Genomic DNA, 14,369 nt, shown 5'->3' with positions numbered 1-14,369 from the left:
CACTTCGACACCCCAGACGCTGTTCCTTACCTTCTCTCCTACCACCTTGGTAACACTTTTCCACTCACCCCTCCTCTTCCACCTGCCATCTCCATTTCACCACCATAGCGATTACCTAATATGCACACATAGATCACATAGTACGTTTTCCTCTTCATTAAAAAGCACTTTCTCATTGCCAACCCAACCCTTCCTTCATCGCTCTTTTGCCTGCCTGCCCGCCTACTCCTATCTCCTTCTCTATGTCTACTTGTCAATTCCGAAACATATTCTTGTGCCTTGAAAGTATTTGGACCCTAACCCTAATTAATGGTCAATGGTCTGTACATGCTTTCACATATTGGTTGCGACTGGATGACTTTGGCGGCTTGAAGCACTCATGTGATCCGATGCCTGTATATTATTAATCAATCTTTTACAACATGCTTGTTACCCGAGACCAGTCTCTAAGGGCGGGACCGGGATTCAAACCTGCATTGTTCTGCATTGTATTGCTGCCAAGATAAGCGTGTTGCCCCTGAGCTATATAAGACAGCAGTAAAGACAAATAAAATAAAGAGTTTCCGTGAGGTTTCCTGCATGAATGAGAACCTTTTGTAATGTTATCGCTGGAGCTGAGCCAAGATACCTAGAGAGAACCATGGGTACCTTAGATAGTCCTTGAATCACAGACGACTGTGAACAGTGTGACTTAGGTGTAGCAGAAGCTTGGTTGAAGCATATCAACTATACATTTAATCTTCCCCATCAAACCTATCCACATGTTCAAATGGAGCCGGAAAGAGAACAGTGACATTACCAGTAATATCTGCAACTTTGCATTAGGCTCTCCAAAGAGTTATTAATTTATTAATTGTAATCTTCTTACATTTGTTGTTACAACAATGTAACTGCATTTCTTACCTGTGTTTCATATTGTTCAACAAAGGATTTCTCTTGCTTTAATTTTTCTTGAAGGTCTGTGCATTCACTCTCAACAGATGAAATATCGTCCTCCATCTTATCAATTGAAGCCTGTATTTCAGAATATGATTAAATATAATGAGCCGTCTTCAAATAGTATTATTAGTATTATTATCCGAAAACAAATCAGTACGTTCAAATCAAGTTCAAATCAAGTCAAGTATGTTATAACATGACAAACAATGCTGAAAGAAGACTACACTGTTTCAACCCAAGTTTCTGAATGAATCACTAAAACATGTATATGTTTCATTTTGTAGCAATGTATTCTTGCTTAATCTCACAGGAAAATCAATTTGAAAACTACTATTTATTTAAAAGCATAATATGGTTAGGAAGTGAAGCATTTTCTACATCAATATGATCGGAAATAATATTACAATATTACATCAAAATCTAAATAAACATTACAATTATTGGCAATGCATTAACATATAATACAAAACAAAATTACTTCCGATATTCATTTAGTTTTATTGTGATCTGTTGCCATAAATCCACAATAGCTAAACAAAGACACATCATTACCCATTAGATTACTTATTTAAAACTGTAAAAGGGAATGTTCAGTCATTTACCAAACACCTTGTCTTTATTCTACCAAAAACAGACAAATAAAAATGAGATTATATTGGATGCCTAACTCGCATGCTGCCTTAAGATAGACACGTGGATTTCCTAGTGTAGTTTCAGAAATGTCCATGGTATCTAGTAAGTTCCATCACAAATTACTAAATATTCTTGATTTTCTCTTCAGTAAAGACAATAGGTATGTTTGGATAAAGACCTTTGATGATAAAATGTTCATGCATTTCCCCGGCAAATACTTTGTACTCCAATATTGAACAATATTTTTTTACCATATCTTACATTTAATTTTTCCATATCTCAATATCTTGCGTCAGTCATTGAACTGTCCAGGAAATATCTAGTTAATACATGGTCAGGAGCTACGTCAAAATCTGCTCCGACATCCTGTGACATCATGGCCAGATTTTATATCCACTAACCTGCAACCTACAATTCCACAATTGCTAATTCACAATCACTCCCTGTATACTCTATGTGACAATACAACAGGAACCATATAATTCCATGCTCATGACTAATGCAGCTCCACACACATGTGTAATCTTATGCACATGTCGTGCTACTCAAAGCATTAAGGTGTGAGCATCAGCAATGTCATCAACCTAACATGGACAAGCACCCATTTCTGTAAAATGTATTTCGATTACAAAATGTAATTCTACATTAGGTGGTCATCACCACTTTAAACCCCCATCACATAGCGTCTGAGCACATCATTCTGGACAAGAAACATGCAGGGATTTCAAAACTCTAATGTCTTTAATTAAAAACATGAAAGGTGGAATCAAAGCAAAGGTGGTCTCCAGCTTTATGCAGGGGAAATCACTACGATGTTACAGCTTATATACAAAAAACGAAAATGACCTGCCTGCATCAATCTCACTATTTCTCACATACAAACACTTATTTCCTTGATCAATTCCATCTAAATATTACGTTTTAAATAGCACAGACAGCCTAATTACACTTCTGTTGCTTGCCGGTTAAAACATCAAAAATATCTCGAAATTACACTTGAAATCACGTTTGCAACTGATGCAGCGCTTTACTTTCCCCAATGACAATAGCAATTTGTATAATCGGAGCACTGTTGCATTTCTTACATTTCCTTGCATAAACGTGGGGCTGTGGGTTTCTAACATATGTGCAGATTACACTATGGTTATATTTGAATTCAACATTTTTTGGATTAGAGAAATAATCCTTTTAATATAGAATGCAAAGAGTATTTTTAACAAGCCACAAAACCTGGAAATCTTTTTTAGATTGCATTGCAAAGATATAAATACCCCTGCCCTTTCAAATGACATATGAACCACACTGTATCATTTTCAAAATAAGGGGTTACCCTGGGATTTATATTAACACTATTTTCTGGGGAATAGAATTGATTCATTTTAACTTGCTTTCAATTTCAAATTTATTTAAAATAATAATGGCCTTCACTGACCATATATTATCAAACTGAGGCCATGGGTCTAATAGCACTTCGGGTACTTTTTGATTACTACTAATTCATATTACACTGTCAGAGCAGCCTTTTTTACAGCATGCTTACAATGGAAAATGTGCGTTTTGTAAAGGCAATCTCTCTCAAACCAGAATACAATGAAATAAGGACTTAACTCACCCTATCAAACTACAATTTCCGATTCTCTTTCCCTGAATAGTACTTTATCAATCCCTCACTCTATGCGCAGGAATTGCATGTTTTGTATGCACAATAAAGTCTCATTGCAGATCCTGGAGAATTTCTTTCAACATCACTATCCTGAACTTGTCCTTCCTCATGAACTTGTTCAAGGCCCTAAGATCCAGGATAGGACAGAGCCCTCTTCATTTCTTGGGTACCAGAAATTAACAATAATACCAGCCCAATCCTTTCACCTCAGGGGGTAACTCTTTCACTGCACCCTTAAAACGCAGGGCCCTCGGTTCTTCCTGGAGCTCCTTCTCTGGCTGCTGGAGAGGTGCGGGCCTGTCTGGAGGTCTTTTTAAGAAAGGCAGTCAATACGCCCCCATCTGACAAGCTGCAAAGCCCAGGCATCAGAGGTTATTTCCTACCACTTGCACCAGTGCATAGAAACCCCCCTCCTCCAACTGGAGAACTCAAAGCAGTTTAACAAGCACTGCTGCCCCTGCTGTTGAAGTCTGTTGGCCCTTATGGGCTCCTGTGCCCCATCCGGAATGTGAGAAACGCCTCTAGCCCTGCTTGGCCAGTTGCAGCTGTGCTTTGCTTCCAAAGGGAACATAATGCCTGTAGCCCCTCCCTCTAGAGGAGAAGCGGAAGGACTGTTTGGCAGGCAAACCCTAAAGACTTCACAGCTAGTTTTCAATCTTTACATTTTTCAAAAGTTTTGTTGGCTTTTGGCCAAAAAGGTGTTTGCCATCAAATGCCATGTCCAGGACCTTGACGTGAACGTTAGGGGGAAAAAAATCAGAGCTGTGGAGGTATGCTGCCCTCCTCAGCACTCTGGAAGTTTCCATGGCACGACTCACGCAATCAACAGTGTTGAGATCCTCCTGTAGGGCCTGGCAAGTGTAAGGGTGCAGAAGTAGACTCAGGACAAAAAGGTGGCATGTGTGCTGCTATAGACTTTTATTAAACTAAAAATATGGAGAAACCATACCTGTGCTATAACTAAGAGGGGGTTCCCTACCTCAAGCAAAACTAAAGATGTCAGAATGTCCGTAAAAAGTATAACCTCCACTGTCCTATGTTCTAAACCTATTTCTGTCCCTTATACTTCAACAGAAATCCTATAAATAAAAAGTGCTTTTGGAATCATCCACATTCGCTCTACCCTCACTCTTCCTCATTATAGTCTCATCTGCCCGATATACATAACTATAATTTATGTGGAAATTAGTAGAAACAAGAGGAGAAAGAGAGGATTGGGCATTTGAGTCCTATATGTAGGCTGGGTGACTCATGTTTTACAGCATGGTGGTATGTGTGTACTGCATTTTCCATGGACAGTCCTCACTTCTCCCAGAGAGTGAGTCTCCGCCCATGGAATCCTCCCACTGAGTGCCACCCCCAGTTGGACTATCGGTAGTGGCCTCACCTCCGTGGCCCCATGGGAAGCATAACCTTCCCAGGTAGAAATGACAATTTCGAGGGATTTGTCACATACTCTTCCACTAAAGTCGCTGGCTTCCTCATTTTCTAAGGGAAATCAGGATAGAAAATCAGCATTTCCTTGATCCTTTCCCCTTTCAGTGTTCAACAGAGAAATAGAAGTGTGGAAGATGGAGCAACCAGCGCATCACACAGGTTTTTGTCTCTTTCCGGATGCTCAACTAAGTGAGAGGGGGTGTGATCAGTGAACAATCTAAATCGGCTTCCTGTGAGATAGTAGCTTAGCTATCCTACTGCCCAATTGTTTGCTAAAGTCTCCAACTCAATGGCACCATAGTTACATTCCAGAGGGAACAGTTTTCAGGAGATATAAAGTACATGATGCTCAATGCCTTCATATTCCTGTGGCAATACTGCCACAAGTCCAACCTTTCATGCATCGGTCTGTAAAAGGAACCCTTTTCTGAAATTAGGGACCTTTAGTACTGGTTTATTACACCAAATGGCTTTGAGGGGGTTTAAACAGGCCTGATCTTCCTTTTGACATTTTAGCTGTTGGTATTTAGTGTTCTGTAGCTTACGCTTAAGAACCTCCGGGTATTAAGCGTGTTATAAATAACCTATCATGGAACTGTGCGAAAAGACTGAACTTTACTGACTGACTTTACCAAAAGTCCAAAAAAATGCCACCAAAGGTTCGAACACCAAAAGTTTGAACCTTTGGAGGCATGCATTTTAGGTAAGTAAAAAAACAAAAAACAAAGACTGCAGGGTTGTTACAGTATAGTGAGTAGGGGTTGGGGGTGCAGGGGGAAGGGACACCCCCGCTGCACACACGAGGAAGAAAAAACAGGGGCTGTGGGGGTGTTCCCTGCAACACCCCGCTCACTATAATTTACAGTATTGGTGAGCGGGGGTTGTGGGGGAAACCCCTGCAGCAGCCCATAAAAAAAAAAAAGAAAAGGACCCTGCAGCGCCGGTTCTCGATCACGGAAGTGAAAGGGAACTGGCGCTGCAGGTACACAGCGTGAAGAAAAGGTAAGTAGGGTTTGGATATGTTGGGGGTGTGGGTGGGGGTGTGTTGAGGGCGTGGGTGGGTGTGTCGTGGGTGTGTGGGTATGTAGTGGTTTGCAGTGTATGTTCGAACATTTTGAGGTGCGTACATTTCTCATGCGAACTTTTCCATCACAGGAAAATCACGCAGATCCACCTATCAGATCATCTCTGTTAAAGGGGCTATAATGGTAGAATAATTGGGGATGAATCTTCTGTAGTAACCCACTAATCTTAAAAAGGCCTTTAAATCTCTGTTTTTGGTTCTGAGGTTTCCTGGAACGCCTGCACATTTTTGTTTGCGGTTCCTAAAAAAGAAACATAGATAACGTCCTGCAGACTGTGTGAGATGGCAATTTTTGAGGTACGCTCTGAGGCCTGCTTGTCTCAATGCCTGAATTACTTTATGTAGGGGAACGATATGCTCTCCCCAAGTTTTCCTATGGATGACAATGTCGTCAAGGTAGACGCAGCAAAATTCAGAGAAAGGAGAAAGGATTTGGTCCATAACTGTCTGAAAAGTAGCCATGGCTCGATGGAGTCCAAAAGGGAGGACTTTGAAATTAAATAAACCTCTAAGGGTGGAAAAAGCGGTCTCCTCTTGGTCCGCTGGATTTAACAGCAACTGCCAATAGCCCTTAATGAGAAAAATCGTGGAAAGATAAACTGCATTTTCCAGGTAATTGATTAGCGCATCTATCCTCAGCATGGGATAGTTGTCCAATTGAGATATTGTATTGAGCTTTCGAAAGTCAATGCAGAATCGCCACGATTGATCAGGTCTAGCCACTAGGACTATTGGCAATGACCAGGGACTTTGAGAGGGTTTGATATCTGAAGCCAACATCTTCTCCACCTCTTGAAGAACTATTTATTTATGAATTTCAGGATTTCGGTAGGGATTTAAGTTAATAACCTTACCGGGAGGAGTGTGTTTCTAATGAAAGATTTGTTTCACTCTTCCTGGTTCCTCACTCAAGCTATCAGGGAAAGCTTTTATCAGATCCAGTATGTCTTTTTGGTGAAAAGAGGGAAGGTCTGATGGAGTACAGCTGTAGTTCTCGGGTTCTTTGGATAGAAGACTAGCCATTACAACAGAGGGTTGTTCTACGGGGGTCTCTCACCATTCTTTCAACAAATATACGTGACATATCTGGGTCTTATTTCTATTGTCAGATTGGTCAATGCAGTAATTACATGGTCCTGTGTGTTCTACCACTTCATATGGCCCATGCCAGCGAGAGAGAATTGGATTATCTGAAGTGGGAAGCGATGCAAGGACCTTCTGTCCAAAAGAAAATGAGAAAGCTATTGCTTTCTTATCATAGTGAGGTTTTTTTTTGTTTTTGTGCTTTGGATAAATGGTAATGAGCAATTTCTAACTGAGGAACTCCCTCTGAGCTGTTATCTCCCCTACATAATATTCCTTGTTTAAGGAAACAGAAGGGACTTCTATTCTATTCTAACAAATGTTTATATAACTTGGGGAAGACACATGCCCCCTTGTACTGAATGAGAAGGAGAGGTTGCAACTAAGTCCTAGCAGGAGACTATACCAGGTGGACTGTGGATCTAGGATTTGCACCCAAATTGTGTAAAGGAACTGTACAAGAGAACCTGGCAGGGGAGTATACCAGGTGTCTTGTGCTCTGAGACACGCACCCAAATTGTGTAAATGAACTGTACAAGACAATTTGGCAGGGGAGTACAACCAGTGTTTTGCAAGTCTGGGACCCGTACCCAAGTGGTGTTATCATGGAAGGAGAATCCTAAAAAAGACCTACGCCCTTAAGATTTCAATCGTATTAAATGTGGAAAAAGACCTGGTGAAGGGAGTCGTTTCCCCTGGAGTGAATTGCAACACAAGAAGGGAGTTATTCTCTTGGGCTATAAAGAACATTTTCTTTGGTGGAGAGAATCCTGAGAAATGGTGTCAATCCATTTGGATCTGTGAACATCATCTATTTGGAACTTTTGTTGGAGTTGTACCTTTTTGTTGAATTTGAACATTTGCGCACTTTCTAAGCGAAAGACAGTACCCTTAATATCAGAGTTAGTTTTAGAATGCAAGAGCTAGGATAGGATTTTGGACACAGGACATGTTTACTTTGGGCATCTTGACAGACTCTTAGTTTTGGTTGAGGTAGTTTATACCAATCACCATGAGGCAGAATTATATTAATTTTCATTTTACATTTTGTGTCACTATTGACATAGATTTGTTTTAACATGAAAATGCACCGAACTGAAATGCTGCGTTTCTCCACTTGGGGGCCTCAGTTCTACAGCACAGATTACCCAAATTTCATGAGTGATTTTTACAAGTCCAGATATGTCCTGTGAATAACATCTCGTGCTGGTCCCATGGCTCAAGTGAACCGACCTTTCTGAGGTGTTCGAGAGAAGATTGATATGATGGGGCTCTTTTGGTTTTCTCTTAATATTGTTATTATTATTACGGTATTTATTGAGCGCGGGCCTAGCTTCGAGAAGCAATGGGGCGCTTTACAGAGGTATATAACATGACAGATCCATAACGGCTACAGCTGTAAAGGGTGGCGGGGAGGGCGGTGTAGGGCGAGTCAGGTGTTGAGGAGAGGTGGGTCTTGAGTTCTTTCGTGAATTGTAGTAGCATGGAGAAAGTCTGATGATGATGGGGACGTAGTCTTGGGGCGTAGTGTAAGAGGATTCAATTCAGCACTACAGCCAAGTCAACGCCTAGTCTAGAATACTGAATGAAAACCCTTATTGATATATCTTTATGTCCAGTTCATGCGTTCTGGATGACTACCCCTATATAACACCCCTCTCTTGGAATCCTCCTGACCCCACTGAGCCAAGAAGTAGTTCTGTTTTGCAAGTTAAAAGGTTTATTTGATAATTTAAACAATAGATATATATATCACACTTTATAATAAATTAATAATTGAATATCACACTTAATCTGAGATGATAAAGATTAACAACGGAGAATCTGGCACTAGCGCACTGCTTGATAATCACTAATGAGTTGACATGAAATGGATAAGATAGCAAAAATACTTTTATGGTTTCAAATGGATGCAATGTGGAATGAAATGCAGTACAGAAAATAACTTGATAGGATTTCAGCAAAACAATGTAATCACTTTTCTCTGGCAAGCCCCTCCCCCCTTTATGCAATGCAAGGAAATGGAAGGGAAGCACACAGTTCTCAGAAATGCAATCAAATGAAATTCAGTTCACCCCAGCAAGCTTAGAGTACAGATCGGAGTTTTAAACACAGGCACAAAATGCTTTTATATGTGCTGGCAATGAAATGAAAAATATGCTAAAATGCTTTTAATTCCCTCTAGAGGTTCAGGGTGAGTGGTATCAAGTTAATATTAGTCCAGGCTCACTTTAGCAAGGATCTAGGAGTAATTGGTAGGTTAAACGAATTTTTGGCAAGTGAAAGCAAGAAAACTGCTGTTTCACACGTTGAGAAATTTGCAAATCGCGGCAAATTCGCGAGTGCGTTTTCCACGATTGCGGTTCTAGGTTCGTAGAAAAGCCACGATTCCCAGCTTTCTGAAGAAAGTTACTGCAAGTCTCTAGCACAAACGGTCACGGAGATATGAGCGATTAAATAAAGGTCGTTTTTCAGATTTGAAATTTTAAAGTTCAAAAAGACAAGTGCAGCTTGCAACTAGAAAATGACAGATGACAGCTTTACAAATGACAGGTGACAGTTAGGAGACAGTTCTACTTAGATTAAAATAGGATTGAATTATATTATTTTAACTAGGAGATTGGTTCTGCACAGTTCTGCTATGTACTCACAATATATTTAGAAATATGCCTTGCCACGGATCTGGTCAGGTTTTGGACTGCACTCCGGTTCAGCTCTCTCTGGTTTTGGATACTGCTCTGCTTTCTCTGGGTCTTTCTGCACAGCTTTCTCTGGAGATTGATGGAGGTAAAGTATGGATTTTCCCGGCAGAGCTTCCAGCTGCAAATGGATTTGAAGGTCCCTATCTGTCCTGTCTGTCTGCTTTTATCTGTTTTTAAAATGGGTGTGTGTGCAGCATCACTAGGCTCTACCCCTCTCCACTTATCATTGGCCAAGCTTTCATTTCTCCCCTGATTGGGGGAGCTAAGTTGTGTCAGAATGATGTCATTTTACAGCCTGCAGAAAGTCCACTCCTCCTGTCAACTTGCACACAAATCTAGATTTGAACCAAATACATATTTGCAGAGGTACATATTGTTTTAAAATTACACGCACCCATCACATATCACAGGAGGTATACCCTGTCCAAATCTGCTCTTCCTGAGAGCTTGCATTCAGAAATGGCAATATTTTGCACTTTTCAACTGGTTTGCAATACCGGACATTAACCCAAATTTACACACATGTGCGCAAGGAGTATGGACATTAGTTGATGAAGTGTCAGATTTTTCACATGCACACATTTTGAGTAATATCCTCTTTTCCGCTAAAACCCCCCTGAACATGCCACCGGTTCTAAAAACCTCTTAAAATGTGGGCAGAAAAATCACAAGAATTATGGTATCATTTATAAAATTTTCACATGTCCGTACTATGAGTTATTCATCTTTGTAGAGTTAGGTTCTGGCCCCAAAGGGGTGTGGTTTCCCCCCAGCACAAGGTTGAATTTCTGTTTTTTCCAGTTCTGCCAAGCCAGCTTGCTCTCACAGGCAGTGCTCCTCCCCTTTACTTCCAGGAGGAAGCTACATTTACGACATCTGCCATAAACCATCTGCCTGGGTCAGGACAGGGCTTTGTTCAGAGCTCCTGTATTCTTTGGGGGCTCCCCTTAATTCAATTATCAGAGAGATGGCATATTCTTAGTGTGGCCAGCAAAAGGCAGATAGGCCTGGGAACACAGCTGTGACTCAAGTTTCACTCCTGATGGGGGTAGTTGCCAGGCAGAATTCAGTTCCTTAAGCCAGGTTTCAGATAAAATGTCACTTTTTGTTACCCAGTTTAAGTCAAGACATTTTTTTACATATGCAGCTAGAATGCTGATTCTAAGTTTAAAACTATGACATTTAATCAATTGCAACCTATGTGACTCTCAAAGTAGGTCACTTATTTATTTTAAACATTTAGATTTTTAGTGTCTTTCAGTCCAAATTTACTTAAACTGCTGAAATCCACAGCTCAGCCAGTCTTGTATAAACCTTCAAGTCACTTCAGAATATAACTTTACATTGGATCCACCTCTCAGTAAGTCTTTCTTTGGCTTGCCTTGGGTTCATTTATTCAGTTTTACACAAAAAAAGTAAAATCTGGTGTTGTTTTAAAACGCCGGCTTTTGGATAGTGGTGAGTACTGGTACTGCACCCCTTTTTGGGATTTAAGAAAATGAATTCCCAACAGTTATGGGTTTGCTTTTGGCAATCAGCATTGCCATTCCCAATGGTTTCAGACTACTGTGTGGGTAGTCCAATGGTGGTTTTAGGCAGTGTCCTTCTGTGCCCATAACATCGGCAAAAATGAGCGGCAGCCTATTCTTCATGCATTTCCCTGTGCATTTTCTGGGAAGCTCTGGCCATCATGATGTTTTCCATGTCAGTACTGCACAGTTTTGAGGTAGGGCTTGGATGCGTGGATAAAAACATCCCACAGTAGGCAGAAAAGACTTGCTTTCTGGTCCTTTCCTTTTTGTGGCTGCAGATTTCAAGTCTGCACATGTCCTGACTTCTAGTGGTGCACTGTCTGCCGGAGATGCCAAGTTTCTCCGAGAGGTAGCTGGGGGACTTTAGGGTGACTACTTTATAGATGATGCATCAAGGCTTGAAGGTGATTTATGCGTGCAGTGGTAGCCAGTGAAGGTAGGGGTGATGTAGTCGTGTCTGCGTAGTCCCTTGATGAGGTATGCAGTCGTTTGTAGGACTCTTCTCAGGGGCACAACGGAGGACGGCGGGAGGCCTTCGAGATGTGCATTGCCCCCATCGAGTTGGGATAGGACAGTGCTTAAAGAGTGGATCTAAAGCTGTCCGCACGGGGGAAGGGCTTGGCTTTCCACAGGAGGGAGAGCTGAAACCAAGCTGTCGAGTTTTCTTAGCTATGTGTGTCTTGCAGGAGAGGTGTTTGTCGATGTGGAACCCGAGTGACTTGGCAGAGGAGGTGAGCTTGGGTTTCAAGCCTCAGATTTCATGGTTGATAGCCTGGTCTGTATGCCTGGGTGTTCACTATTGTTGGTGAGGAGTAGGACTTCGGTCTTGCAGGAGTTGAGCTTCAAGTATGCACTGAACATCCAAGAATGGATCAGCGAGAGGCAGGATTTGAGCCTATGGATGTCCTTTATGGAGTTGATCTTCAGTTATAACTGTGTGTCATCAGCGTATTGTTGGACGTGGATGTTGCGCGTGGCTAGGAGGACACAAGGGGATTTGCATACGGACAACACGCATCGTGATAGCGAGTTCGGGAGAGTGATGACAGAACCGACGCACAAATAAACAGCCGCGATCTGGAAACTTGACCTGTATTTCGTGGACATTACTTGTCAGAACCCAGAGGAGACAACAAGGCTAATCTATTTTCAACATCCAGGGTCACCCGTCTGTCCCAGCCTCAAGACACACAAAGGAGGTGGTAAAGTACATACTCCCGCCTTCTTTGTCAAAATGCAACATGTTGGTATGTAAATTACTAGATCTACCTTCTGTTGAAAATACCAAAAGACTGTCCTGAAGAAAGCGGTCATAACAAACACGTTGCCGCTGAAACCGGTAAAACCGGTAGACAGTAATTGCTACAATTTAGAGATACCAATTTAATTTTGTATCTATGAGCAATTTTCTACTTTACCCCACTAGTTGCAGTAACAACAAGACCTAGGAAAAAGACATAGTGGAGTATGTTTTGTCTTTATGTTGGTTTATAACACAGTTTCCAAGTTTTCACAACTTGTGCTTGTGTCTTTCTTTTAAACTTCGGTGCATGGGGTCTACATACAATCCCTGGGTCATTAAAGTTATGTATAACCCAGTGGATGCTTGTATACTAAACCACTGAAGCACAAACATTTTATCTGGCTATTTGTCTCTTCCAATACAGACACATAGTGGAAGAGAGTGGTTGATGGGCATGATTAAAAAAAGGCTGAATGCTTTACAACAACTAGAAGTAAATAGTTTTTCTTATTATTCTGTCCCGTTTGTAGGCGATACACCAGCACTACATAGGGACAGATGAGTCTAGGAGGAAGGGATATTTAGAATTCAACTCCATCCTTTTCTGTCCTCCTCCACAGCCTTGTTACTGCTGGCGGTGAAATACACAGCAGTTGTTAGTTCTGAAAAATAACCCTCCCCTCAACCACAGTAATGTTTTCCAAAAAAACAGATTGTTTGCCTGGTTTTGGAAAACAGACTTTGTTTTGGTTTTTCACTAAATCGCATTACAGTTGGCACTTGCCCCACTTTTCGTGTTACCAAGTACATAAAATAAGGGCATTTCCCTGTTAACTTACTGCTTTGCCCCCCTATCTTTTGTGAAGGGCTCTTAGAGGCTCCATGTATAGATAGAAGATCACAGGGGAGAGGATGGAACCCTGCGGGACTCCACATGTGACGGATAGCATTGGCTATATAGAGGAGTCCCATCTGAACAAACTGCTGGTGGTTGGCGAGGTAAGACTTGAACCAGCGTAAGACAACGTTGCTTATCCCCATGCTCCGGTGTAGGGTGTCTAAGTGGCTGGTGGTCTACCCTGTTGAAAGCGGCCGAGAGGTCGAGGAGAACCAGGAGGCACGGGTGGCTGTCGTCGACCACCTGTAGTTGCTGTCTCCATGCTTCATCTGGGTCTGAACCTGGATTGGTAGGTTAGAAGGAGATTGTTGTGTCAATATGTTGTTACAGTTGTGTGGCTACCACTTTCTCAAAGATCTTACATAGGAAGGGAAGAAGGATGATGGGGCGATAGTTACCTAGGTTGTCAGGATCCAGAGTCTGTTTATTTAGTAGAGGAACTTGTCCTGTTTTAGGATAGATGGGAAGGTGCCTTGGGTTAGGGAGCTGTTGATGATCTATAGGTAGGGATGGAGAGCTTCTGTGAGGAGGATCTTGAGGATGGATGCTGGGAGGATGCAGTCTGTATACAATCTGGCTTTCAGGGCGGCCAGGGTTTCTACCAGGTCCTCTGTCGAGAGTGCCTTGAATGTTGTCTAGGGTGTGGAGATTTAGTGAGGATGGACGTGAGATAGGTCTGTGGATGAAGCGCTGGTATCTATGTGCCGGCAAATCTTGCTGATTTTGTTGATGAAGGTGATGATGGAGGTTCATTTTTTGATGGAGTGTGGTATGGCAGGGTTGGGTAGCAGGTTGACGCAGGGCTTGACTTCTGTGAAGAGGGCTGTGCTTTTTTTTTTCCGCTTCTGCTATGGTATTCGGATAGTAGGAGGCCTTGGATGTGTTGATTAGTTGTTGGCGGGTTGCTCAAGGAGCACAAGGTCGCATGCAGTCCTGGAGCAATGCCAAGTTCTCTCGTTTCCTTGTGACTCTTGTTGAGATTGAGTTCTTGAGTGTGACGGTTTCAGTTTGCAGGTGCGTTGTTTCAGAAACACGTCTCGGCCGATGGAGGCTGAGAGGGTGGCGTTGCGTGCTTCCAGTAAAAGAGTCGCAGTTCGGTTGGGGGTGTTCGGTTCACGCAAGGTGGAGTTTGGCAAGGTCTTCCATGAGGGATTT

General features: G+C 42.0%; 1 protein-coding gene across 4 annotated transcripts in view; it reads right to left on the bottom strand.

Moving 5' to 3' along the window:
* Positions 1-14,369, bottom strand: part of ODF2L (outer dense fiber of sperm tails 2 like) — a 583,980-nt gene that overhangs the window by 201,331 nt on the left and 368,280 nt on the right. For all 4 annotated transcript variants that reach the window (XM_069641685.1, XM_069641688.1, XM_069641686.1 and 1 more), the window contains one exon: positions 904-1,014. In XM_069641685.1, the coding sequence (XP_069497786.1) occupies positions 904-1,014 (111 nt within the window). The remainder of the gene's footprint in view (positions 1-903; positions 1,015-14,369) is intronic.

This window comes from Ambystoma mexicanum, chromosome 1q (assembly GCF_040938575.1).
Source record: "Ambystoma mexicanum isolate Mex_15411 chromosome 1q, UKY_AmexF1_1, whole genome shotgun sequence".
In the NCBI taxonomy this organism is placed as follows: domain Eukaryota; kingdom Metazoa; phylum Chordata; class Amphibia; order Caudata; family Ambystomatidae; genus Ambystoma; species Ambystoma mexicanum.
The sequence above is the reverse complement of the archived record's forward strand: the minus strand, read 5'-3'. Positions and strand labels throughout refer to the sequence as shown.